Source organism: Pseudophryne corroboree, chromosome 6 (genome assembly GCF_028390025.1).
Source record: "Pseudophryne corroboree isolate aPseCor3 chromosome 6, aPseCor3.hap2, whole genome shotgun sequence".
Taxonomy (NCBI): Eukaryota; Metazoa; Chordata; class Amphibia; order Anura; family Myobatrachidae; genus Pseudophryne; species Pseudophryne corroboree.
In genome coordinates, this window is record NC_086449.1 from 408,442,004 (window position 1) to 408,469,857 (window position 27,854).

Below are 27,854 nucleotides of genomic sequence, written 5' to 3' on the forward strand. Positions count from 1 at the left end.
TAAGAGACAAACCTTCCCAGTTTGGAATATGTCCATAACATAATGTTCAGGTGGTTCCACATAATTTCCTCAATCAATTCTCCATTAAGGAATGCGGAATCAAAGTCTAGTTGATGTAACAGTAGATCATGTTTTGTTGACAGTTCTGTATCAATTGCTGACTTTCACTCTGTCCAATCATTGCTTGACTTTGCTTCCTGCATGTTTTGAGGTTCACAGTAAGCTATGTTTGCATATTCCTCACTGTATTTTTTGGCTGGAATACCTTTGTTGTTCCCCGTGGAACTTCTGTTCTCTGACTTGTTGCCTGCTTTGACACGCTCAGATTCAGACACGCTTTCTGTTGCCTGTACATCCAATAATACATTTTGTTGTTGCTCCACTGCTCCAGTTAGTGTCACTGTCTCGTAGAATACCACATCTCTGGTTTTAAGAAGCCATTTACTTGTAACATTCCAAAGTCTGTATCCTCTGCTTTCATCGCAGTATCTGAGCATTATACATTCTATGGATTTTGGATCTAGCTTTCTCCTTTTCTCCTTTGGTATATGTGCAAAAGCTTTGCTCCTGAAGACACGAAGATGACTGATACTTGGCTTTTTCCTGGACCACGCCTCCAGTGGTGTTTTACCTTTGACGGCCACTGTAGGTGATCGATTCTTTAGGTTTACTGCAGTAGATACTGCTTCTGCCCAAAACTTATTTTCCAGGCCAGCATCACTTAACATAGTCCGTGCTCTCTCAACAATTGTGCGGTTTGTCCGCTCACTCATGCCATTTTGTCCCAGTGTGTTGGCAATTGTTAGCTGATGCTTTATGCCATATTTCCTAAGGAATGTGGCTAAGACTTTGTTGTCATACTCTCCACCGTTGTCTGATCTCAGGATCTTTAGTTTCAGACCTGTCTGATTCTCCACCAGATTTTTGTATTCCACAATTTTGTAGACAACTTCACTTTTCTCCTTAAGAAAGTACACGTGTGTCATTCTTGTGGCGTCATCAATGAGAGTCATGAAATACCTGTAGCCACTGATTGATTCTTCCTCCATTGGACCACACACATCTGTATGCACTAGAGCTAACGGTGTCTCTGCTCTACTAACTGACTGTGGAAATGGGTTTGCGAGTTTGCTTGCCTTTTATGCAACTCTCACACATGGGTCTTTCAGCATTGCTCACGGTGATCCCTGTTACCATTCCATCTAACAGTTTGTGGACATTGTCATAATCCAGATGACCCAAGCGTTTGTGCCACAGCTCCATTGACTGTTTTTCCTCAGTAGCCATCATTGCAGTACACTCCTCAGTGTCCAGGACATATAGGGGGTAATTCCAAGTTGATCGCAGCAGGACATTTTTTAGCAGTTGGGCAAAACCATGTGCACTGCAGGGGGGCAGATATAACATTTGCAGAGAGCGTTAGATTTGGGTGGGTTATTTTGTTTCTGTGCAGGGTAAATACTGGCTGCTTTATTTCTACACTGCAATTTAGATTGCAGATGGAACACACCACACCCAAATCTATCTCTCTCTGCACATGTTATATCTGCCTCCCCTGCAGTGCACATGGTTTTGCCCAACTGCTAAAAAAATTCCTGCTGCGATCAACTTGGAATTACCTCCCCAGTTGGTTGCACCAGGTTGCTGAAGCAATAACAGTCCCTCTTTTATTCTGCACCATACACTTGCCTTTTTGAAATTGGACATTGTAGCCTTTTCTCTCTAGAATGCTGATAGCAATGAGATTACTCCCTAAATCAGGCACGCACAACACATCTTGGATATCTGTAAAAACTGTCTCACCTCCAATTCTTAAACGTACTGTGACTGTCCCTGCTTGTAATGCAGTAAGGGCCTTATTTCCAATCCCTGTAACTGTAGTGGGAACACACAGTGTTAAAGAATTGAACCAATGCTCATTGCAACTGAAATGTCTAGTGGCCCCCGAGTCCATGTACAGTACCAGAAATCCTTCCTGTGACTGTCTGCTACATTCAGTGTTGACACGTTTCGCTTGTTACGCTGCCGCTGCGCACCACTGGAATTTCTCCTCTTGCAATCTGAAGCTTTATGTCCTATCTTGTGACATACAAAACACTTCAGTTTGTGCTTCCTGGACTTTTGTGATCAAGACAGAACCCTCAGCTAAGGTCTCAACAGGAATACGTTCTTGGAACTGCAGCAACTTGGCTCTTACAATCTGTTGTCAGTTTAGTGTCGTTTGACTCTAACGCAACCCCCAAAAAATCAAATTCTGGTGTCAGATTCTGTAACATATCATTGCGACTTCTTCCTCGTCCACCTGTGCCCGCACAGATGCCAACTGCTGAGCTATCGACAATAACTTATCATTCATGTCCTTTCATTCCATATAGCATGCATCTTAAACTTATCCTTCTCATTAGACCTTTATCATGCAGGGCTGTCCACATGTCCTTAGCTGACACTTTCCCACTGATTCCACGTCTAAACCTATTGTCCCGATGGTTCTGTCTATGTCATCTGGGTTTGGAGCTGCTTCCGGGTCTATAGTAACCTTCCACAACTTTTCCCACTTAAGCTGCATCTCCATGGCAAACTTCCATGTAGCATAGTTCTCTGAACCTTTCAGTTTAGCAAAGCTCATGCTGTGTCCCATGCTATACATCCTTTCTGCACTTGTATAAAATGTCACTTTAAACAGTGTCACTGTGATTATTCAACAGTACTCAGGAGGTTAATCTTCAAGTACATGCGGGTCTGGGCACGGGACTGGGTCCATAATCTGTTGGCAGAGTGTTCTGGGCTATCTGGTGCAGTAACGTCAGTCCACACACTTTGTGACTTAAATAGTAACGCTGGTTTATTTAGTGAACACAGGTGACTCAGATGTAACACTGATATCTGTAATCAGGAGCCCATATATCACACAAGTTAACAGCATTAGGTAGTGGTACTTATCAGGAGATGTCTGTGGTGGTGAAGCATGGAGGACTGCACAGCCGTGCAGTCTGACTCCAGCTGTAGAGAAGATGATTCATGCACTGGAAACGCTGTGAGTCTCTGTAGCTGAGATCTGCTCCTAGTCTCAGCTCTGCACACTTGTACACCAGGACTCTGTCTCTGTGTGTGTATTTGTCACACTCTCCTCACTCTCCCTGAGATGGAGGAACAGGAAACTACATCATAAGTCTCCACCTCCGAGTGACTCCTGGCACTAAAGGTCTAACACTTGGGGATGCACCCATACAGTAATACACAGAAGGAGACAGGTACAGAGCGCACCATATCCTAACAGTGAGGAGGTTTGGAATGAGGCTGTTGCCAGGAGTCAAGAGATCCGGTCAGCCCGCTTGTCTGGAGACCTGGCTCTGCGGAGAGGGTCCAGTATACGCAGTTAAGCGTTTGCTCCATTGGGAGATATCCCAGGCGTGTAGCTGTTGTGCCGGCTGGAGCCGGGTGATTAGTCAGTACGCCCTACCTTTGGCGGGTAATGGACCATCAGCAAGTCTTACAGCAGATCGCCCAGCGGTACCTAATAGCTGTGAAAAGGATCTTGCTCAAGTGCCCTGAGAGGTGACTATTGACTGTCTAGGTGGGTGGAGGGTCCCCTTTTGTGTGGTCTTTCTCTTATATAATCTTAACTGTAATTGTTATTAATGCTACCTGTATATATATTGTACATATTGTGGTTACGGTTTTATATTGTATGTTTAGTGTGTATAAAATAAAGGTGCTCTTATACCTCGCTATTGCGTGCTTACTGCGGTGATCCCAGAACCCATAGCGACCCCGGGGCCAGGTGCAGAGCTGTGAACGCTGCCTTTCTCAAGGTGCAGAGAGCGATAGACGAGAATAATGCACATATGAATGGTGAACCCGAGGTCCTCACACAAGGAACCAATTTACAGTACTTTGAGCATGTGCATGACCCGTACTGTGAATGTGCAGTAGTAGCAGCAGCCATGCACAATCCAACCACATCTGAATCAGTCCCAGTGTAATAGTAAATGCAAGAGTCACATTACCCAGTCTGTACACAAAGTAATAATGTCATGAGATTTCATATATCTATCAGATAGAATAGTATCTGAACGGTGTTATTAACAAATATAAAAGTCACATTTAATATGTCAAATACACTTAAATAAAACATCTGTAGTGTTTATCTTTAGTAATCAAACGTGAATATTTTTAGCAGCCCGATTCGGAACAGAAATATCAATTATGCAAAGAGAATAGATGACTTCATGCAGGGCCGAATTAAGCCTTGGGTGGGTCCGGGGCACCTAAGACAGCGGAATCTGGGGGAAGGGGAGGGAGGATGGATTGTGCATACCTCCCAACATGAACCATTCCAGGAGGAACAAAATCCTCTCTACCTGGACTTCCTTCTTAATATATGATTGGCATCAACTGTGTTGAACTAATTCATTGATAAGAAAGATATTTCAACACAAGTGATTGCAATCATAAATTAAAAGGGAAGGCCAGGTAGACAGCATTTTGTCCCTCCTCGAATGGGTCATTTTGGATTGTGTATATTAAATATAAACCAATGGTGTATATTAGGTTTAATAGTTGAATAAAACCTGAGTACTGTTTGTAGCTCCACCTATTTATGAAACAATTATTTTATAAAGTTTTCTAGTAGTTGAAGAAAGACAACTTAAACAACATTAAAATATACATCTACTAAGCTTTGAAAAGTGATAATTTCACTGTGATAAAGTACCAATCAACCAGCTCCTAACTGACATTTTTCAAACACAGCCTGTGACATGGCAGTTAGGAGCTGATTAGCTGGTACTTTATCACAGTGAAATTGTCACTTTTCAAGGCTTAGTACATCCGGCCCATATAGAGAAATAAAATCTATAATCCATCTTGTCACATGCAAGAATAGCAGCAGCCTCTGTACTACTTACACACTGGGACAGGACCCAGGAGGACTCTGTGTGTGTGTGTGTGTGTGTGTGTGTGTGTGTGTGTGTGTGTGTGTGTGTGTGTGTGTGTGTGTGTGTGTGTGTGTGTGTGTGTCTTGCCCTTAATGCTCTCATTAGATTACAGGTTACATCATTAGATAACTGGTTACACCGGACCCTGACACACATACGGGGAGAAGGAGAAGCTGGGTTCCCTGGGTCACTGACAGCTCTCTCTCCCCCTTCCAATCTCTCCTATAGTCGGGAAGCTCCATCGGTAGGTAACTTATGAAACCTGATTATCCTGTGTCTCTGCCTGCACTGCCCAAGAGGGAGAGCTAGTGTTGTCAGTGTGCTCCAGTCAGCAGGGGGGGTGGAGGCTCTGACAGAGGGGGGCCCGGGGTACAGTATCCCCTGTGCCCCCCTTAATCTGGCTATGATTTCATGTAAAATGACAGCCAAACTAATGATTATATACTATCAATGTGAGGGGTCCAGACAATAAGAAATAGCTGACGACAGTCATCATCATCATCAGTGCATATTTTATGCCAGAAGTTAAGCCCTTACATGAGGTACTTCTGTACCCACATCTACCTTGGTCGTATTTACACAAACATGACCTTATTATTATCAGCCAATCCCACCTCTCTAGGGAGTCTTAGACCTAAGATATGGCTGAATCTAGAATACACAGTAGATGTCAGTTAAGGTTTTTTTGTGTACATATGTGGTATGGAAAAAAGATAAAAACACACATATGGAGCTGATTTTCAGGCGCACCGCACCATTGCTGTAATTGTAGGAAGGCGCAGGAGCCTGTTTTACTTCTTTATACTAATGTGAGAATCTGTATGGGTAATGCTGCAAATGTTATACTTCGTAATGGCCCTTGTACCAGCCCCATACTAGGTGCAAGAGATCCGTCAGAAACAGCAGCTTTAGATACATGACGCTCACATTATTGCTGTACCCTTTCATTATTGCTGCTCAATTATTGGAGGTCATTCCGAGTCGTTCGCTCGGAAAATTTCTTCGCATCGCAGCGTTTTTCCGCTTAGTGCGCATGCGCAATGTCCGCACTGCGACTGCGCCAAGTAAATTTGCTATGAAGTTTGGATTTTTACTCATGGCTTTTTCTTCGCTCAGGCGATCGTAGTGTGATTGACAGGAAATGGGTGTTACTGGGCGGAAACAGGCCGTTTTATGGGCGTGTGGGGAAAAACGCTACCGTTTCCGGAAAAAACGCGGGAGTGGCTGGAGAAACGGAGGAGTGTCTGGGCGAACGCTGGGTGTGTTTGTGACGTCAAACCAGGAACGATAAGCACTGAACTGATCGCAGATGCAGAGTAAGTCTGAAGCTACTCTGAAACTGCTACGAGATGTGTAATCGCAATATTGCGAATCTTTCGTTCGCAATTTTAAGAAGCTAAGATTCACTCCCAGTAGGCGGCGGCTTAGCGTGTGCAATACTGCTAAAATCGCCTTGCGAGCGAACAACTCGGAATGAGGGCCTTTGATCCGAAATGCCCAATTTAAAGGAAAGACAGATTTGTCCGAGTTTTGGCAGAGTCAAAATAGACATAAACTCACAGCTATGCCTATAATAACATGTGCAATGCACAAACTCGCATGCACACACAGAGATCCATCTGAATCATAATCAGCCCCTACATGAGCCCAATAATCTGAGCCTTAACCAACACCATACTTACCTACTTTGCTGCCCCCTCCTCCAGGAGGAGTCAGCGTTGTAGGTGCATGGGGGCATGACCAGCAGCAGGATGGGCGTTCTGGGGCGTGGCCGACAGGGTAGTGGACAGTCCGGGGGCCTTGGCATCAGGATCGCGTCATCGTGCCCCCCCCCCCCCCCCCCCCCCGCTATGTAGTGCCAAGAAAAGAGGCGCTGTATAGCTGGGGCGGAGCTACAATGACGCGATTCAGCGCAGATCGCATCATCGGACCCCCTCGGACCACCCACTTGTTCTCTGCTGTGAGCGGCCGAGGAGGGTCGTGGAGGGGCAGCACGGAAAGCGGGAGGCTTGCCCACCTTTCCGGGAGGGCCACCCGATTTTCGGGAGCCTCCCGGCCATTCCGGGAGGGTAGGCAAGTATGACCAACACTCTCTTTCAAACATTCACAACTACACTCTAATTGTTGTCACTTCATTTTTGAACCAATATCTAAAATGTATATAACTTTACATGTTGAGCAAGTAACTAAAGTGCTCATTTTACAGCATGATTTAAAACCACAATATTTTTAAATAAAACCAGATTTTTAAATACTACAGCAAAATCAATGAGAAATTGGTACTTTTGCGTACTCTGACCCCAATAAATCCCCCCCAGCTCCACCAAGGTACATATTTATTAAGCTAAAAAATGCACTCACTCCTCTAAAATGATCTGAATTCAGAGGACTGCAGCATTATTGGGCTTCAGGGCTATTTAACATGGGGGTATCTATATACATAAAAAAGGGGAAAATCTAAGCAGATTAATGCTGTTAGATTTTCCCCTTTTTTATTGCTGTTTAGGATTAGGATGACTAACATTGGGGTAAATTTACTAAAATGGGAGTTCTATTTAAGATGGGATGTTGCCCAAAGCAACCAATCAGGTTCTACTTCTCATTTATCTAACACTTTCTAGAAAATAATACCTGGAATCTGATTGGTTGCTATGGGCAACATCCCATCTTAAATAGAACTCCCATTTTAATAAATTTACCCCAGTGTTAGGGAAAGATATTTAAAAACAGTCCTAAAAGTAATTAGGATGTATTGCAGCATTGGAGATCACCATTGACATACCTCCCAACTGTCCTGATTTTCGTGGGACAGTCTCTTTTTTTTGGACTGTCCCACCCGCGGGCTGGAGTGTCCCACGGTGGGTGGGGCAGTTGGGAGGCTTCTGTCACTCACTGCATGCGCACAGTGTCTCTTCACAAGTGACAGAGGGAGAAGGGGCATGCCAGCAGCTCACAGAGCGCTGGGCATTCCCCCTTTAGTGATGGACAAGGGAGGCGTGGCTTACAATCGCGGCATCACAGTGAAGCCATGCCCCCTTTTCAAGGTCACGCCCCTTTTTGGGAGCGCGGCTTCGACGCGCGTGTGTCCCTCTTTATAGAAGAAGAAAGTTGGATGGGAGGTATGCATTGAACACCATTCAATCATATTATTTTAGTAATTTGAAGACTGTATAGATGAGGATCGTCAAAGATGGAATCCGCAATAAATCTATTTGCTTTGAACTTGATGTTATGCATATATATCTATTAATGCTGTAAAAAGGAACGAGAGACTGTATAGGATAGAGTGAATATAAGCACCCTGTTTGTTATGTAGCTAAGCTAGTTAGAGCTGGTTTTTGTGTTGATAATTTTTAATAGGTGCTGATGTATGTCAATTAAACATTATCCAATAGGGAGTAGTTAAGTAGGCGGGTTCCCTGGCTGTTTGTGTAGATAGGCTGGTTAGATCTGGTTTTGTGTCGATATTTATAATAGGTTATTAATAGATGTCAATCAAGCATTATCCAATGGGGGGTAGTCAGGTAGGCGGGGTAGATTAGTTTATATAAGTGCTGGCAGAGGATTCATATTCCTCTTGCCATTTTTGTGATCCACTGGACTGGTAAAGTATTGTGGTATCACATTGTAGGTGTTTTCATTAGTCATTAAATTTAATTATTAGGTTAAATCTTCATAGTATAATCAATTATTTTAATTATATTTGCTGGGTTGTTGCATTAAATTTAAAAAAAAAAAAAAAAAAAAAAAAAGAAAAGTTTTTTGTGAGGTAAATTTTGGGGGCTGAAACTATCAGTGTGCTACTGCTATTGTAAGTTTTCTGGTGGCTATAATGCCTCGTCCCCGCCGAAGTGCACCCCCTCCCCGCCGCCTGGTTGAGGCGTCCAAGCCTCTCTCAGCCGCCGCTGCCTCTTCGGCGGTGAGGGGAGCGAGGCGTTTCACTGTGAGAGGAGCCGGTCACGCGGCTCCTAGCGCTCGCGCGGCTCCCTCACAGGCAGCAGTGACAAGTCACTCGCCTCCCCCAGCGTCTCCCTCAGTGCTGCGGGCTTGGCTGTCGGGAGCGACAGCCAGCCCTGCGAGCACTCCCCGCCGGCCATCCCCAGCAGTAAGCAGCGGGTCCGGTGCATCGGCACCCGCTGCTCTAAGCCCCGCCCCCGTTACCATGACGACAGTCCCGGCGGCCGTTAGCCCCTCTCTCACAGCTTTAGGAGCTGGGGAGGGGAGCGCGGTTGCAGGGACAGGATTGCAGCCACCAGTAGCCCAAGGGAGAGGCAATATATTAGCCTCTCCCATTGTGGGTGATAATACCGGTAATTTAAATCCAGTGGGGTCAGCAGGGTATATGAGGAGTTCCCCAGGGCCTGCAGTTGCAGGTTTGGGTGCGGCAACGGGATTGTTTGCAATCCCCCCCCCTCCCTCTTTTTTCCATCAATTTAATGTTCAGACAAGGGGGAATTTTCAACCCCAGCAAGGGTCATGGTCCCCGTATTTTAGTCAAGGGGCACAAGAGAATGTTGCGCAGCTGCATTTAACAAGGCAGCAGCAATTCTTTAACCCTCAATATACCCAGCAGTTAGGTAATTCATATCAACCGTTTGCATTTCCACAGTTCATGCATATGACGAGCCCCACGCAGGCGGGCCCTCAATATGGGCATTGGTTGCAGCCTGCGCCTAATCAATTCATGGGGGTTCATCAGATAGGGATGCCGCCTCTGCCGCAAGTTCCTCCGCCGGCTAGACCCCCATCACCAGGGCGGTCGGAGAGTCAAGCGAACGTGCACTCTCAGGCACGAGCATCGTCGGTAGCAGCCGATGGGTCAGGCGGGGCGGGTCAAGCAGGAAGTAACGATGTTTTATTGAGTCCGCAGGTGTTAGCGTCTCACGCAGCTTCGTTAGATTCATCGGCAGGAGTTGGGATTTCGCAGGATCAACAATCATCAAGTCAAGTTGCGGCAGGTGCATCGCACAACGTGGGACAGGAGACCGCAGGAGACCCAGGCGAAGGTCCTTCTACATCAGGAGCTGGTAAGTTAATTACAGAAATTCAGCTTAGCGCAAAATCTTCACATTCGGAAGAATCATCGGATACGTCTAGTTCGCTGGAGAATCCGCGTAAATTTATGCGGACATTCGTGCAGCATCTTAGGGGAAAGCGTAAGGTTTCAAAGGGAGGGCGCAGTTTAGCGGGCAGTTCGGCTCCAGATGCATCAGGAGATAGTGTGCATTGTGCAAATACGGCAATACTGAGGGGAGTAAGGTCTAAGGTGAGGGAGCGTATAAAGAAAGGGCGCTTCGTAGATATGTTTGCGATTACACACGAGGCTAAAAAGGCTCTAGATACAGCAAAAGCCGGGGGGCCGGTGGCGGAAGAGGCAAGGAGGAGTTATCCCAATTGGCTTACGGGGATGTACATTTTTGCGGCTTGTTATATAGAATCTCGTCCATCGGAGTTTCTTAACGTGATTAAATATTTACATCTTATTCATAATATGTTTTTGACGGCTAGGCATAATGTTTGGCGTCAGTACGACGAGTTATTTAGGAAGAAGCAAGACGGTCAGAAATTGCTTAGTTTAGGTTTCAAAGATGTCGAGGTTTGGTTGGAGGTAACCCATAGTAATAGGTCTTTTACGGAGTCGATGGGTCGTAAACAGCCCTTTCAGTTTAGACCGGGCTTTAACACAGGAGGAAGGGGAAAATGTTACGCGTTCAATAACGCGCAATGTAGTAGAGGAACAGCATGTAGATATAGACATATCTGCATGCTGTGTGGCGGAGGTCACGCAGCAAAGGATTGCAGCAGGTCCGCAACTCAAGCAGGGGGGAGAGGGGAGCAGAGGGCCGCTAATAGGTAAAGCGGAGTCCCCGGTAGATGTGGTAGTTTTAGAGCGTTGGTTGGACCGCTATCCTCTCAGGGAGGAGGCGGCATTTTTATTGCAAGGTTTTAAGTTCGGTTTTAAATTGCCAATAGTTAGGCCAGTGTCGGTTTTAGCCAGGAGGAATCTTAAATCAGCTAGAGATTATCCAGAAATAGTAAGAGCCAAAATTGCTGCGGAAGTTGGTTTGGGCCGTATGTGTGGACCTTTTAAAAGTCCGCCTTTAGCGGAATTTTGTGTTTCACCATTGGGGGTGGTTCCAAAGAAGGAGCCGGGTAAATTCCGAATAATTCAGCACCTTTCCTATCCGGAAGGGGGCTCAATTAACGAGGCTCTGGACCCTTCTTTGTGTAGCGTTAAGTATCAGTCTTTTGAAGAAGCCGTTGATATGGTTAAAGGTTTTGGATTAGGAGCTATGTTAGCAAAGGTGGATATAGAATCGGCTTTTAGATTGTTGCCGCTACATCCTGATTCATTTAAATATATGGGTTTTAAGCTTGAGGGACAATTTTATGTGGACAGGTGTTTGCCAATGGGCTGTTCAATTTCCTGTTCTTATTTTGAATGTTTTAGTTCATTTTTACAATGGTGTGTGAAGGCCGGCACAGGTCAGACAGGAATCACTCATTATTTGGATGATTTTTTGTTGGCAGGCCCTGCGAGTAGCTCGGCTTGTAATGAATTGCTGTTTTCAGTTCAAGCTCTTTTTTCAGTTATGGGTGTACCGGTAGCTAAAGAAAAAACAGAGGGGCCTGTGACCTGTTTGTCTTATTTAGGTATAGAGATTGATACTGAAGCAGGCCTTTGTAGGTTGCCAGCAGAAAAAGTGAATGGTTTAAGGAGTTTATTGGAGAATTTTATTTCTGCAAAAAAGATGACTCTGAAACAGGTTCAATCACTTCTGGGGTTATTAAATTTTTCGTGTAGGGTCATTCCGATGGGAAGGATTTTTAGTCGTAGGCTAGAGAGAGCCACTGCAGGGGTTAAGAAGTCGCACCATTTTATACGCATTTCATCGGGATTGAAGGAAGATTGTAAGGTTTGGTTAGAATTTTTAAGAGATTTTAATGGAGTTTGTATTTGGCTGCAGGAAGAAGTAAGTAACAGAGATTTGCAATTTTTCACGGATGCATCAGGGTCGCTAGGCTTCGGTGCATATTTTGAAGGTGAATGGTGCGCAGAAGCTTGGCCTGAGGAATGGCGTAGGAAAGGGCTTACTAATAGTATGCTTCTGCTTGAGCTTTTTCCAATCATTGTCGCGGTGGAGATCTGGGGCTATAAGCTAGGTAATCAGAGGGTTTTGTTTTGGTGCGACAATTTAGGGGTGGTTCAAGCGATAAACAACCAAAAGTCTTCATGTTATCATGCGTTGAAGTTGTTAAGGCATTTAACTCTTAGGTGTATGCAGAAAAATATAGAGTTAAGTGCTAGGCATGTGCCTGGGGTGAGGAACGAGATAGCGGATGCTTTGTCTCGTTTTCAATGGGATAGATTTAGAGCATTAGCTCCAGCGGCTAGATTAGAGAGTTTGTCATGTCCTAAATTTGTATGGCAGATCATCAATCCGGTATGAAAGCGTTAGCATTGAAGGCATTGGCACCTGGGACGTTGAGATCGTATTCTGCAGCATGGAATGAATGGCAGGCGTACATGAACGCGGAAGGTGGTGGTAAGAGTGTACAGGATGTTATGTTAGCTTTTGTATGGTTAGGGCATGAAAAGGGTCGTTCTAGAGCGGCTATGTCGGGTGTTTTAGCAGGAATCTCGTATTTTTCACGTTTAGAAGGGTTGATCGACCCAACAAAAAATTTTATGTTATCAAAAGCAATGAAGGGGTGGTCTAAAGAGCAGGCAAATATAGGGGATGAGCGTAGGCCAATTGACATCGAGCTTTTGAGAGATCTAATTAGGGCCGTTTCGGGTGTGGCGATAGGAGAGTTCGAGGTTAACCTTTTTAGTTTGGCATTTGCAGTGGCCTTTTTTGGTGCATTAAGAGTAGGGGAACTAGTTGCAAAAAACAAGGGTTCAATTGATACGGGTATATTGTTGAGCAATGTAGTAGTTAGGAGTGATAAGCTGCTTATTAAGATACACAGGTCCAAAACGGATCAGTTAGGAAGGGGTAAATGGATTTCTGTGCCTGCGCAATTGGAGCCGAACATCTGCCCAGTAAGATTAGCTGAAGCTTTCGGGCGAATTCGTCCGGAAAGGGGGGATCAGTGGTTGGTGCATAGGGATCGGAGTCCTTTAACTAAATTTCAATTCACAAGTATTTTTAGCAAATGTTTAATCGCATTGGGCCTTTCATTAGAGCATTATGGAACACATTCTTTCAGGATAGGAGCAGCGACTTGCGCAGCAGTGTCAGGCTCTTCTAAGGAAGAGATTAAGAGGTTGGGACGGTGGAAGTCAGATGCTTACAAGGGTTATGTTAGATGTGATAAGTTGCATTAGTAGAGGCATCCTGCGAGTTTGTTATTTCGGAAACCCAGGGCCATAAGCTACCCGCCGTTAAAGGGGGATTGGAGTTCTTTTCACCTTTTCCCTCACAAAAATTTTTGAGGTTTGGTGTCGTTCACCTCCATCTGGGTCGCCAAAATAGCTAAGTTTTATCCCTCCCTGTTTTTGTTAAAGGTTTGTGGAACCATAAGTTAAATAAAGTATTATTTGTTTTGCTGTTTTTTCTGCAGGTTTTTTGACATTGTCAAGCCGGGTGTGGATTGTGGGGCATTCATATGTCTATTGGGCCAGTAGGCACAAGGCATCTAAGTCGTTCCCTTTTAAAGTGAGGTGGATAGGTATAAGGGGAATGAGATGGAACAATTTATTGAGTGTGCTTTGGGATAGCGAAAAGAAGTGGGGTGCCCCTGATTGTTTGTTGATACACTTAGGGGGCAATGATTTGGGTACGTGTAAGGGTATAGAGTTGATCAACAACATAAAGAAAGATTTTCAAATAATTGCTGAGTATTGGCCGGCGGTTAAGGTGGTATGGTCAGAAGTGGTACCGCGCAGATTTTGGAGGGGCACCCAAGGGGGAGTGGCGTTGGATAAAGTAAGAAGGAAGCTCAATGCCGCAACCTCCAGATTTGTTATTAGTTTAAAAGGGAAAGTGGTTAAACATCCTGAATTGCGCTATGAGAAGGTAGAATTGTACAGATTAGATGGAGTGCATTTATCAGAAGAGGGTTTGGAGTTGTTTGTCACAGCATTGTTGAAAGGTTTAAGCGAATTGTGAAGGGAGGCTTGTTTGGTGGCGGTTTCGAAGTCTGGAGTCTTCGAATGTGGCGGAAAGCAGTGCTATTCGGCGGCTCAATTTTAGCGCAGCAGAGCTTGGCTAGCATTTCCCCTTTGAGAAAGGCGAGTCGGTCACTACCTCAGGGGAGGACCAGGTCACCATCTTAAGGAGGGACCAGCACTGTGCTAATTAAGGGGAGATGGTTCTACCCAGGACGGACTGCGCAAGGGGCGGAAACTCCGCCCCATTTATTTAAAGATTATAAAGTTTTAAGCCATGGCCGAGTTGCCACTGCTTTTTTCGCCACCGGTGATTAACAATTCTAATTCCAATTTAATAAATTTGGCTGTGACCTCCAATTTTTCCAATCTATACAGTTGTACGTGTCATTATTTCTAGGTTATTGGTTCTAGTTTGCATAATAATAAAACATATGGGTGACTTAAAAGGAACGAGAGACTGTATAGGATAGAGTGAATATAAGCACCCTGTTTGTTATGTAGCTAAGCTAGTTAGAGCTGGTTTTTGTGTTGATAATTTTTAATAGGTGCTGATGTATGTCAATTAAACATTATCCAATAGGGAGTAGTTAAGTAGGCGGGTTCCCTGGCTGTTTGTGTAGATAGGCTGGTTAGATCTGGTTTTGTGTCGATATTTATAATAGGTTATTAATAGATGTCAATCAAGCATTATCCAATGGGGGGTAGTCAGGTAGGCGGGGTAGATTAGTTTATATAAGTGCTGGCAGAGGATTCATATTCCTCTTGCCATTTTTGTGATCCCACCCACCCACCCAGCAATTAAAATTCGTGGATTGTGTTTCTCTGTCAATATAATTTGAAAGTTTTTTATCGTTGGAATAATAAGCTATAATTATTCCAGCAAGTGAGAGGCGCAGCGGGCGGAAAGCAGTGCTATTCGGCGGCTCAATTTTAGCGCAGCAGAGCTTGGCTAGCATTTCCCCTTTGAGAAAGGCGAGTCGGTCACTACCTCAGGGGAGGACCAGGTCACCATCTTAAGGAGGGACCAGCACTGTGCTAATTAAGGGGAGATGGTTCTACCCAGGACGGACTGCGCAAGGGGCGGAAACTCCGCCCCATTTATTTAAAGATTATAAAGTTTTAAGCCATGGCCGAGTTGCCACTGCTTTTTTCGCCACCGGTGATTAACAATTCTAATTCCAATTTAATAAATTTGGCTGTGACCTCCAATTTTTCCAATCTATACAGTTGTACGTGTCATTATTTCTAGGTTATTGGTTCTAGTTTGCATAATAATAAAACATATGGGTGACTTATTGATCTTCCTACATCTGTGGCAAAGGATATCCAAGATGTGATGGGGCAGTTCATTCAGTGGAACAGATTAGTTCTCTAGGAACAAATATACTGTAAATCTGCAGTTGTAGGATAATAAAGGAAGCCTTAGGAATGAGGTAATTGCCTTCTAGGTACCTGTTATATGTCACTCTGTCAAACACACTTCACTTGCATTAAAATGCAGATATAAAAGCCTTAACTTGTCAGTAATAGGACCCATCCCACATTCAACAAATAGCAGACAGGAAATGTCTGATAAGAAACACTTTCTATGTCCTACCTGATAAGGCGCATCTGTTCCAAACTTTTCCATCCGCTTTTGCGAGTGACTCATCCCCTTGCCCATTCTTCATATAATTCAGGATAGGAGGCAAAATAAAGAACAAAATAGTAATGATGTCTTATTTATTTATGATATCATTTACTCAACAATCAGTTTATGCACTAGCATGAGAGAAGCTCATATGATTGATGACAGACAGGCAAAAGAAAACTATTCAGCTTGAGTTGGACTGGCTCCCTGCTCTTGAAATTTGTCATCGTCCTATTTAATCTGAACCACTAACATTGTGTTCAGAGACATTTTAGTATAATATGGAAAATCTGCGAGAAGAATGACATTTTATTCTCTATGTGGTTCATGTTTGTATTGCAGAAGTTATACATCTCTTCATGGACATGGAGGGGCGACAGGGGCGGTCATCCCAGGGGCCCCATACACTCTCCTCACAAATCGGGCACCTCTGGCACTGATATCGGAGCACAGCATGATTCAGCTGTGTCTCCGATGTCCCCAGTATGAGATGCTTTACTTTAATTACTGTGTGCTTATCAATTACTACCTCTTTCTCTGCCATTATTTTATGCCATTGCTACTGCTGCTGTTTTTTTTATTTTTTCCTGTGTATTGCCACTGTATATCATTCTACTACACAAGTGTCAGTTCTCCCAGATGTGCTTGGGTCTGTGTCTGGCTTACCTCCCACAGTGTAACCTTTGTAGTGCGCCCAACATGGCTGCCTCAACTGGTATGCTTGTGGATGAGATGAAAAATGCATGGATCTGACAGTTATGTTGGGACACTACCCCTAGAATTAGGATCCTGTAACCACCCATTTTGTGTCATCTCTTCTAGTGGAAACCTATTCCACCCAGGGTAATCCTACGTAGTGCGCCCAAAATGACTGCCTCACCTTGTACCTTTCATGGGTGGAATATACAACCCATGGAAGTTATTACACAAAATGTCTGCACCATCCTGGCAGTTTGCTTATTGGGCCTAATTCAGATCTGATCGCAGCAGCAAATTTGTTAGCTAATGGGCAAAACCATGGCGGTCATTCCGAGTTGTTCGCTCGGTAATTTTCTTCGCATCGCAGCGATTTTCCGCTAATTGCGCATGCGCAATGTTCGCACTGCGACTGCGCCAAGTAAATTTGCTAAGAAGTTTGGTATTTTACTCACGGCATTACAAGGTTTTTTCTTCGTTCTGGTGATCGTAATGTGATTGACAGGAAGTGGGTGTTTCTGGGCGGAAACTGCCCGTTTTATGGGAGTGTGTGAAAAAACGCTACCGTTTCTGGGAAAAACGCGGGAGTGGCTGGAGAAACGGGGGAGTGTCTGGGCGAACGCTGGGTGTGTTTGTGACGTCAAACCAGGAACGAAACTGACTGAACTGATCGCAGTGGCAGAGTAAGTCCCGAGCTACTCAGAAACTGCAAGGAAATTTCTATTCGCAATTTTGTGAACCTTTCGTTCGCAATTTTGCTAAGCTAAGATTCACTCCCAGTAGGCGGCGGCTTAGCATGTGCAATGCTGATAAAAGCAGCTTGCGAGCGAACAACTCGGAATGAGGGCCCATGTGCACTGCAGGGGGGGGCAGATATAACATGTGCAGAGAGAGTTAGATTTCGGTGGGGTGTGTTCAAACTGAAATCTAAATTGCAGTGTGAAATAATAAAGCAGCCAGTATTTACCCTGCACAGAAACAATATAACCCACCCAAATCTAACTCTCTCTGCACATGTTACATCTGCCCCACCAGCAGTGCACATGGTTTTACCCATTAGCTAACAAATTTGCTGCTGCTATCAGGTCTGAATTAGGCCCATTGTGTGCTCTAGGTTCTGTTGTTTTTAATTATTTCTGGGTGATTCTTTTAAAAGCTGTAATACGAAACCCTTATTCTATGTGCTATTTTTGACATCTGTAAAGTGACTTTGAGTCCTATGGAAGAAAAAGCGATATATAAATAAAATTATTATTATTATTATTATTATTATACGTCCACCACCCGCCAAGGTGCAGCTGCAGTATCGCGGGATTTTAATCAGTTTCACTTTCACTGCTATGCCCGCTGGGAATATGACGTACAAGAACTGAGAGTGAGGCGGCGCTATTATACTCTCAGCTCCGTCCTCAGCTGCGTCTGCAGTGTGTGATAGTGGCTGGCTTGCGGCTTTGTCTTCTTGTGTGGCCAGACCCCCCTATCGCAACCCCCTGTGGTGCAGCAGCTTTGAGACAGAGCTCTGCTGTCTGGACCTGCAGCGTACAGCCAGGGCATATTGCAGAGTGTCAATGTTACTGTTGGTATATAGTATATTAATAATGTGAGTGAGAATTACATTTTACCAATCCATTTCTCTATTCAGCTGTACAGTGATATCTAATATAAAAGATAACAACAATTTTGATTTGAGAGGCCATTCATGTGTTGACATTACCATGTTACATTCCAACACAGTAAACATTATAGGTACTGGAACGTCAATGGTGCTTTCAATTTTGTAATCAATGGCAGTTGCCTTGTGCTCAGCAGCCTACATTCCGGCTGCATGTTAGAGTCAGGTATACTCAACTAATTATTTTTTTTAATAAATTCTTTATTTTCAGGAACCATTTTCAAAATCAACAAATCATTTGTAGACAATGGAATACAGCATTTTACAAAAGCATACAAATAATATAGTAGTAGTCAATGTTCACCAATAAGTGCCAGGGTAAAGAAGTATTTGCATAAGTATAAGAACATATGACATTAGGAAGTGCAAAGCTTTTAAAAAACTTTGGGGTCTATTCATGAAGCAGTCAAAAGAGTGGAGAAGTCAGCCTGTGGAGAAGTTGCCCACGGCAACTGATCAACTGCTTCATACAATTGTATAGCATGCAAATTATAAATGTTACTTCAGTGCTGATTGGGTTGCCATGGGCAACTTCTCCACACTTTTCACTGCTTCATGAATAGACCCCTTAGTCTTGAACGAAAAAAGAGAAAGAGGAAAGAGAAAGGAAGAAAAGAAAAGGAGAAGGTGAATCTACCTGGCAGTGAGCTACAAATAAAAGAATATTAGATCATACTAAAAGACTGGTTTGACCAAAAAGAACTTAAGAAAAATGTTGAGGGGAAGACAGGGCCGACTTGCCCACAGGAGTACAGGGGAACCTCCCGGTAGGGCCCATCTCCTCTTCTCGGGATCAGGTTCCACACATAAATTATACATAGGATGGTTGGCCACACCCCCTCTGGAGACTGGCTACACCCCTAAACATGGGCCCATACCACTGCATTCCCCCGGTGGGCCATTATTGATCCAGTCTGACACTGGGGGAAGATCAATATCAGCAACATTTTCCATATCCAAGTCAAATAGGACCTGTAGCAGTGATGGGGAACCGTTGGCATCCAGCTGTTGTTGAACTACACATCCCAGCATGCCCTGCTACAGTTTTTCAATTTGGCCATGCTAAAACTGTAGCAGGGCATGCTGGGATGTGCAGTTCAACAACAGCTGGAGTGCCAAAGGTTCCCTATCACTGACCTATAGGAATCAGGGCCTTATATGTAGCAGAAGCTTTAAACTCCAACTATCTGAGCCAAATAACCGAATATCAGGAGTAGAATAGTAGATTTTGTCAATCGCCATATAGAAATCCATACGTTAGCAGTGGCACCAATCCCAAATAGTAGGAGGCATGGTTGATCGCCAACGTACAGGTAAAACCGCTCTAGCTGCATTGTTCATGTGTTTGAGTAGAGACTTTTTATATTTAGAGATAGGTATATCCGAATGGGACAATAGCCAAAAGTCGGGACCCAAAGGCACATGAAACCCAGTATCTCTGCAGACAGCTTTGTAATGTTATGCCAGTATTGGGTGATTGAGGGCACTCTCACCAAATATGTATCAATGAGCCTTGTTCTTTACTACTCCTCCAGCAGAGAGGGATATGAGTAAACTCTTTTTCCCATTGCTCTTGAAATGACGGGGTAGAGGGCAGGAGAGCCTTTTACCAAATTTGATACATAATATTCAAACCAAACGTGATAACACCTGGCGCTACTGTTACAAAATAATATTAAAGAGATGCTCACATATATTAATATGAATGGGTCATAACTTTCCTTCATAAAAAGTTTCACAAAATCTGAAATTTTAAATGGTGAAACAATAGTGCAATACAAGATGATAAAAAAATCTTGATTCTTTTATTGGTTCCACTCACACAGGTACGATTAAATGGTGCATATCATCCCCATAGATATCCGTCTTGTGCTTCAAAGGATTCATTCAGGAGACTAAAAACTCAAGAAGATAGATAGATAGATAGATAGATAGATAGATAGATAGATAGATAGATAGATAGATAGATAGATAGATAGATAGATAGAGTGCAACACCACTTAAAAACACATGATGCTCCTGAGGAAGGTTTTACTACCTAAAACGCGATTGAGCACTGGGATTTTCTTTTTCCCATCCTGTAAGAAGGTTACCTGGCCATTTGTTACTGCTAAGGCTATTTACCCACAGCACTCGGGACTGTGGTATCATACCAGCCACACTCAATCTGGCTGCAATTGGCATCCAGGTTTCTGGACTAACAGGATATCGGATTGGAAACACCATTGTGGTGATATATGTTTTTAAAGTTTTTATTTATGTGAGTGCAACTTGTATATTAAATATGTGTTTTTAAAAGTGGTATTGCACTATATATATATATATATATATATATATATATCTTCTTGAGTTTTTAGTCTCCTGAATGAATGTGCAAGGACTGAGACTCACACTGTCAGCATCTGTAGGCGCTTAAATACTGATGGTGCACCATCGGTCGCACCATCTAAACTAGCTCCAGCCATATGGCAGGCACAGTTTGTCTGTCTGTGTGTTGCTCCTGTGTGAGATACAAAACTGTCTCTGGTTCAGAATTGTAGACAAAAGGTTTTTGGGGAATTGCTGAGCAATATATCCCTGTTACTAGTCAGATTTGTCCTTTAGTAAATGCTCAGTGTCAATTAACCTGTGGGCCAATGAGGATTGAGGCGTGCAATTTGAATATAGAAAATAGATAGTCAAACACCGCTGGACCTGGGACTCAGCATTCAGCTTTACTCTCCTTCAGCCTGGGGGGCGGGCTCAGCTGCCGCTGCCACTGGTCATTAATTAATAAAAGCTGTGACCATTTTGGTAGCTATCTCTTAAGTGGATGCAAAAGTCACCGCTGCTGCATATTTAGATGTAGCAGCTGTGCAAAAATATTCTAATGCCGCAGTAGGCATCTTGTTTAAAAATATGCCTACTGCATCCACTGGCTGCATATGAAGACGCAGTATTGGATCACCATTGCGACTATCTGGGCAGGCATCAGCAATCTGAGTACGAGGCGAAATGCCTCTGTCTCCTCCCCCAAATGGCCATAGCCTGTCAATCAGGTTGCGGCTTCCCCCACACTATGGGCCTAATTCAGACCTGATCGCACCTCTGCGAATTTGCACAGGTTTGCGATTAGATAGTCGTCGCCCAGACAGAGTGAAATACTGCCTCATGCAAGTCTGCGTACGCCATGTGAAAAGCTTTGCAAACGCCGGTCAGTTGCAAATCCGTTCACAACTCCTTCACCATTGAATGATTTTTGCATTTAGTGCGTAGCCCAAGACTTACTCCTACAGTACGACAGAAACAGGCTGATCGGGCCGGAGCTGGCATCACACACCATCCCTGAAAACACTTGGGAATGCCTGCGTTTTTCCTGACACTCCCAGAAAACGGGCAGTTACCACCCCCGAAAGTCCGCTTCCTGTCAATCAGCCTGCATTCGCCTAGTAAGCAAAAAAGACGCAGGATTTTTTTGCAGTTTGGCCTTGCGCCTGCACATTACGATCCATATGCCATTACCTGTGCAGTTGTTCGATAATCGGCCGCTGTGCAATTTCGCACAACAGCAGTCAGATCTGAACTAGGCCCTATGTACACAGGCGCTGTTTAAAAAATATCAGACCTAAAGGCGTAGCTACCATAGGTGCAGGCAGTGCAGCTACTATGGGGCCCAGAGCTGAGACGGGCCCACCTTCCCTGTCAAAGTTACATGTGTTATATACATTTTTGGGTGGTATGTAGGAGTCCTTTCAAACTTTTTCCTTGGTGCCTGCAATATATCTAGGTATGCCCCTGGACCTGCTTATTGTAGTGTGGTATATTTTAATGTTATATAATATGATCCGGGGCACTGTAATGAGGCACAATATGAATGAGGAGCACTATATATCATGTGAATTGGGGGTACTGTGAGGCATAATGTGTACTGGCCGCTCTGAAATGTGACATAGGATGAACTTAAGCACTACTGTGATTCATAAAATAAACTAGGGCACTACTATGGGGCATAACATTAAATAAGGTTCTGCTATGGGTCAGAAAATGATCTACACTGTAGGGCACTATTAGAGGGCATAAAATTAATTGTTGCAGAGAAGTGTCTCTCTAGAAGCATTGGGACTGGGGGCCCTCCAAAATGTTGCTATGGGGCCGCAGTAGCGCACGCAGGGGGGGTTTCCGAGTACCTGGAAACCACCCCTGATTAGCCAAATGTTTAATTTGTGAGACGGAGACATCAGTGTCTCCTTCCCAGCAAAAGCCGCGATCGCAGGAGCAGCAACAGAGAGAGCTACGTAGCTCTCTGCACAGAGAAAGTCAGGGGGAAGCTGCTGGCTGCTCGTGCTCAGCCGCAGCAGCTCCCTCCCTCCAGGCTCACAGGACCACCAGCCTGCTGCTTCCGCCTCCCAGCCCCTGGCGAAAGGGTAACTAGATGCTACCCTGGTGGTATGTATACCACCATATATGTATACTGCATGTAATGTATGTATTTGTAGGTATGTATGTGTGCTTATGTATGTACATACATGTGTTTATGTATGTATGACTGTTTATGCTGTATGTGTGTATGTGTGTATATATATATATATATATATATACGTGTGTGTGTGTGTGTGTGTGTGTGTGTGTGTGTGTGTGTGTGTGTGTATAAATATATATATATATATATATATATATATATATATACAATGTCCAAAGGGCGGCACTCATGCGTCTTATGAATCAAACACAGGATCCCGTTTTTAGGTCAACGTTTCTGAATGTTTATTGCAATTCTTTCGAAAGGATGATCCTGACGAAAGAATTACAGTAAAAATTCTGAAACGTTGACCTAAAAACGGGATCCTGTGTTTGATTCATAAGACGTATGAGTGCCGCCCTTTGGACAATGTATGGATTTCCGGCTACCTACGGGGACCGATTAATGGGAGGGCGCCAACGCAAGATTTACACACAGACAAGGAGTGCCGGCTCACTGCACCTGGTGTATATATATATATATGTATATATATATATATACACACATGCCCATGGAAACCCCCCTGAATAAATCCTGTGTTTGCCCCTGGGCCCACAAAGTTCTGGCTACACCCCTGATCAGATAGCTGTGACTGAATTACTGAAGTCCATCGTTTGTGAATCAGCCCTTTAGTCATCTCAGTTTTTTGAAGGGGTGATACTGTATCTGTGGGTGAGAGCACATCTCTGAATCCTGATTGAAAGGACAATGCATACCAGTGGAAGCACAAATGGTCCTATCTGGTTCACTTGAACTGAGAACACATGCCGGATTGCATCATACCAACCTCGCCCACTGGGTTAACAAGAGAAATCTGGCATGGTTAAAATCGAACAGTGTGAATGACGAGATGTTTGACAGAGTTTTCTTTGGCTGGAGGCCCAGATACTGCTACTGACTTATAAAACTAAATACAGCTAAGAATGGTCACCACTTACACAGGAAAACAAGACACACTTCTTTCTTACCATTAGTTAATTCTGCAGAGATCCACGTCTGAAGAAAGGAAAACACATTTGCATAGTCCAATATATCTTACATGGCATAGTTAAAGGTGGAAAATATTTTCAATCACTCACCTTGCTGTAAGGTATGTTAGGATTAGTGCTCATTCTATTGTACTTGCAGTACATAATAGCATCAATGGCATTGGGCCTAGTTCATGTTTGTATGCACATGCTTTAGCATGTGTGATTTTCTTCAGCTTCGCAGCTGCTAATGTCAGCAAGTGAAGCTGCCGCCCAGGAATGAAAAGAGACGCTCACTGGAGGCATCGCAAACTCATTCATAATTGCATATACATTCACTGCCTATAGGCAAAAAGTAGGAACATTGGGTCTAAGGGTTGGCTTATGGCTATGCAGACTGGAAACAGCAGTAGTGATGCAGGCGCCATGTATTTGTATGTAACATAGAAACATGGAAACATAGAATTTGATGGCAGATAAGAACCACTTGGCCCATCTAGTCTGCCCCCCTTTTTTTTTATTTATTTTTTACATAATTTTTTCTCTAACCTTGTTTGATCCTTATTTCTTTGTAAGGATATCCCGCAGGTGATGGCAGATGCATGACCAGAAAACGTCCATGACATGTCCGCATTTTTGCAACCACTCCCCGTTAACACCTACAAATGTTCACTTCCTGTCAATCTCTTTCCCATAAAATCCTCATTGTGAGCGGGATTACCACAACACCTTGATGCATGCGCAGTAAAATCGCAGCACATGTGCAGTCTGTCAATAATCGCTGACTTGCATGAACATCTGCCACAGCGATCAATCATCAACCATTGTTTTATAGCAGCAATTTTATATATATATATATATATATATATATATATAAACAAGAAAGACTGCGGCACTCCAATGCTGAATATAATGACGATTTTAGTTCACAGAAGCCAATACATATACACAGATAGCTGACTTTTTTGTTCGACAGGTGTATTGTAGCACCGAAACATCGGCTATCTGTGCATATGTATTGGCTTCTGTAAACTAAAATCGTCATTATATTCAGCATTGGAGTGCCGCAGTCTCCCTTGTTCATCTACCATTATTCACCGACTGAAGGCACCCACCTGATGCATCTCCAGTGACGAGTAGTGCCGGTTCTCCCCCAATACTATATATATATATATATATATATATATATATACACACATACACACATACACACATACACACATATATATTCAATTGCATAACTTCTCTAACACATTCAACTGTGTTGCTACTACAGTAACGGATTTTACTATATACTTGGTGTTTTAGGATATTTCCTCCATCTAAATCTAGATCTTAGCCTTGGAGTTATGCTTAAAGATTTAGCACCTGTGCCCCTGGGGGCAACTCAGGGAGCCACCTACACTAGAATCAGACAGTACTTGTCACAATTCACCTGCCTAAATGTTTGGCAGATGAATTACGAGAAGATGATAAATGCTGGAGGTGCAGGCAGATACAGAGTGGCACAGAAATGGTTAACCCGACTTGGTGTAGCAGGATGTAATGTTTAGCTGACTGTGGACTCTACCTTAAGACTAGAATGTGCAGCACCATACTTTAACACTGATGATAAACAGCAGATGAGTAGTTACACAGCTATGAGCCAGCTTTTGGACACCTGGAAATCAAATGCAATACTGAACTCTTATAGGGGTTAGAGAAGAGAGTGTCATTTTCTGTTTCTGCTTGAAATAAAATAAACATTGGCCTAATAAGTGTCTCATTTTGTATTTGCCACTCTGTATCCTCGTCTGTCTCCCTTCGTCTGACAGAGACACAAGCCTCTGCCTCCATTTTATCCATCTTATCATATTCATCTCTCGTATAGGCCCAACACCCTCTTTTTCTCTGTCCCCCTCACAACCTACTGTTTTTCTTGCCCTGTACCTTCTTCCATCACACCATTGTTCTACTTTAGCCTACTAATATTATTAGTCAAAGAGCCCCGTCTCGCAATTTCTCATACCGCTACTTTAGCCTTCAAATATGAGACGTGATTGACTAGAATTTTTACTTTGTATAGCAATGCAGGTTTCCCAAATTACTGGACACTTCCATGCACTGCTCAAGAGAAGCTACAGGGTCAAAGCAAAGTAGGTCCCCTTCAGTAAAGTCTGCTTGAATTTTTTCAGTGTTTGGAGCTCTTCAGTATTATGAACCTACATGTAGATGTATGCTGTATGTGGATGGTGGAAGTTGCATCATTGTTATATAGGAAGTAACTGTTATACATGAAGTGCCTCTGCAGCCAATTGTTCAGCATGACTGAAGCTAGTAAAGACACATTTCTGCAGTTCTTCAGAATCCTGTGGTGATTTACAGACAGACCACTTTACACTACAAAGCACAACATGTCCTACCAGAGTTCAAGCTGAAACTTGTAGTTCCAAAATTGTTGGTGAGCCATTGATGCACAGCCCAGACCATGCACTATAGTTTTAATGCTGCCTGTACACTTCAGTGTCCTTTGTTGGCTGGCAACAACTCCCATGAATTCATGCCCGATTCTTTTTCATTATTATTATTTTATTTTTTTCACTTCAGCAGGCCCCTACTGGCACACTTTAGTACTGGGAGTAGAGTGGGTATCCAGTCCGTAAGTCAACAGTCTATAGGTCAACACAATATGGTTGACATGCATATAGTCAACATGGTCAATGGCCAACACAACATATGGTCAACATGGTTAATGGTCGACACAACATATGGTCAACGCAAGTTTTTATACATTTTTTGCATTTTGTTGAACTTTTTTATACTTTACCATTTACGTGGACTATGATTGGGAATGGTAACCTGTGCCAAGCGCTGCTGTAGCGGAGTGAGGCACCTTGTCTGAAGCACTAATTGGGGTTTCATGTGCTGAAACCTACAATTTTTTAAAAAAAACATGTGTCGACATTTTCATATGTCAACCATTATCATGACATCCTTTTACCCATGACGACCATTTGATGTCGACCTTTTCATTGTCAACCTATTATACCATAACTGGTAGAGTGGTAGGCTGCACATGCCGTGTTTGCCATAGCTCCATTATTCACCTTTTGCATGCAGAAAAGCTTGTCCCACTTATTTGTCTATGGAGTCCAGTGTAAATGGGAGAAGTCAGCAGCAGTCAGCATGCCAGGTAATAAGGTAGGTTTTTTTTTCTCTGTAGTGCATCTGTCTTTGGTCTGTTTTAGTAGCACTGTCTGAGTGTCATAAACAAAGATCAACCGTACTACCCTATTCACAAAATGATTTCACACAACTGCCCATTATATTGAGTGTTTAGCACTATCCCTAGTAAACTGTAAAACAACTGATGTTTTAATATACTTACTATCATGCTTTCAATCTTACAATATAGTTGCAAGGGCAGTGCCGCAGGTACCACAGACTCTGACACTTTCCTCCTGTCCTTCTACTCATCCACTGACAACTACTATCCAACAACTTTTTTCTCTTTAGTCCCAACTGACCTGGCACATGCCATCTCCCTGTTACGTCTGTCATTAATCGCATATTCAATGTGGTCTGGGCGCGATATTAGCGCCCAGGATCACATTGCAATATGCAATTGTACCAGGCCAATGTATTATAGAGCACCCACAGGGTGTAACGTGAGACCACGCCCCATTGATGCATAGTTACACATGGCTCATGGTTATGCCCCCTTTTCCTGTGCTGAGCGAGCGCTAGCAAAATACAGGGACAATTTTTAGCCCCAGTCCGTTCTTGAGTCATACTGACATCACACACCTGATACACACTGATCACTATACACACACTGACATCATATGCCTGATAAATACAGGTCACACTACCCACACACCTGATACACCGTGATAACTATACAGAGCTCATCCCAATATTACACATCAGATACACACTGATTTCTATACACATGTCACACCAACATCACTCACCTGACACATACTGTATACAAATCACACCGATATACATTTGATACACTCTGATCACTATATACAGATCTCACCAATATTACCTTACAACTGTCCTGTCATCATTACGCCACTTAATAAAAGGTCACTGCACGTGTCAAACACATAAGACCTGAGTTAGTGGTTGCTGTAGAGTTTGTACAGACATAGTTGAGACTGTTGCTGCTCCTACTGCTATGCCATTGACTGTGAGTCATCATTAGAGCCATTGGCACATCCACAGGGCCCGAATACGGGGGGCATGGCCAAATCCAGGAGGTGTGGCCATACCTCCTATGAAAATAAATCAGCATTTTTATCCCTCGGTAGATGGACTGGGTGCCCTCCAGGCCACTCCAAAAGGCTG

The 27,854-nt window shown here is 43.6% G+C and overlaps 1 protein-coding gene across 2 annotated transcripts in view; it reads right to left on the reverse strand.

The window, feature by feature from the left end:
* Positions 1 to 27,854, reverse strand: part of FAM107B (family with sequence similarity 107 member B) — a 543,269-nt gene that overhangs the window by 300,276 nt on the left and 215,139 nt on the right. For both annotated transcript variants that reach the window (XM_063926910.1, XM_063926913.1), the window contains exon 3: positions 15,653 to 15,719. In XM_063926910.1, the coding sequence (XP_063782980.1) occupies positions 15,653 to 15,719 (67 nt within the window). The remainder of the gene's footprint in view (positions 1 to 15,652; positions 15,720 to 27,854) is intronic.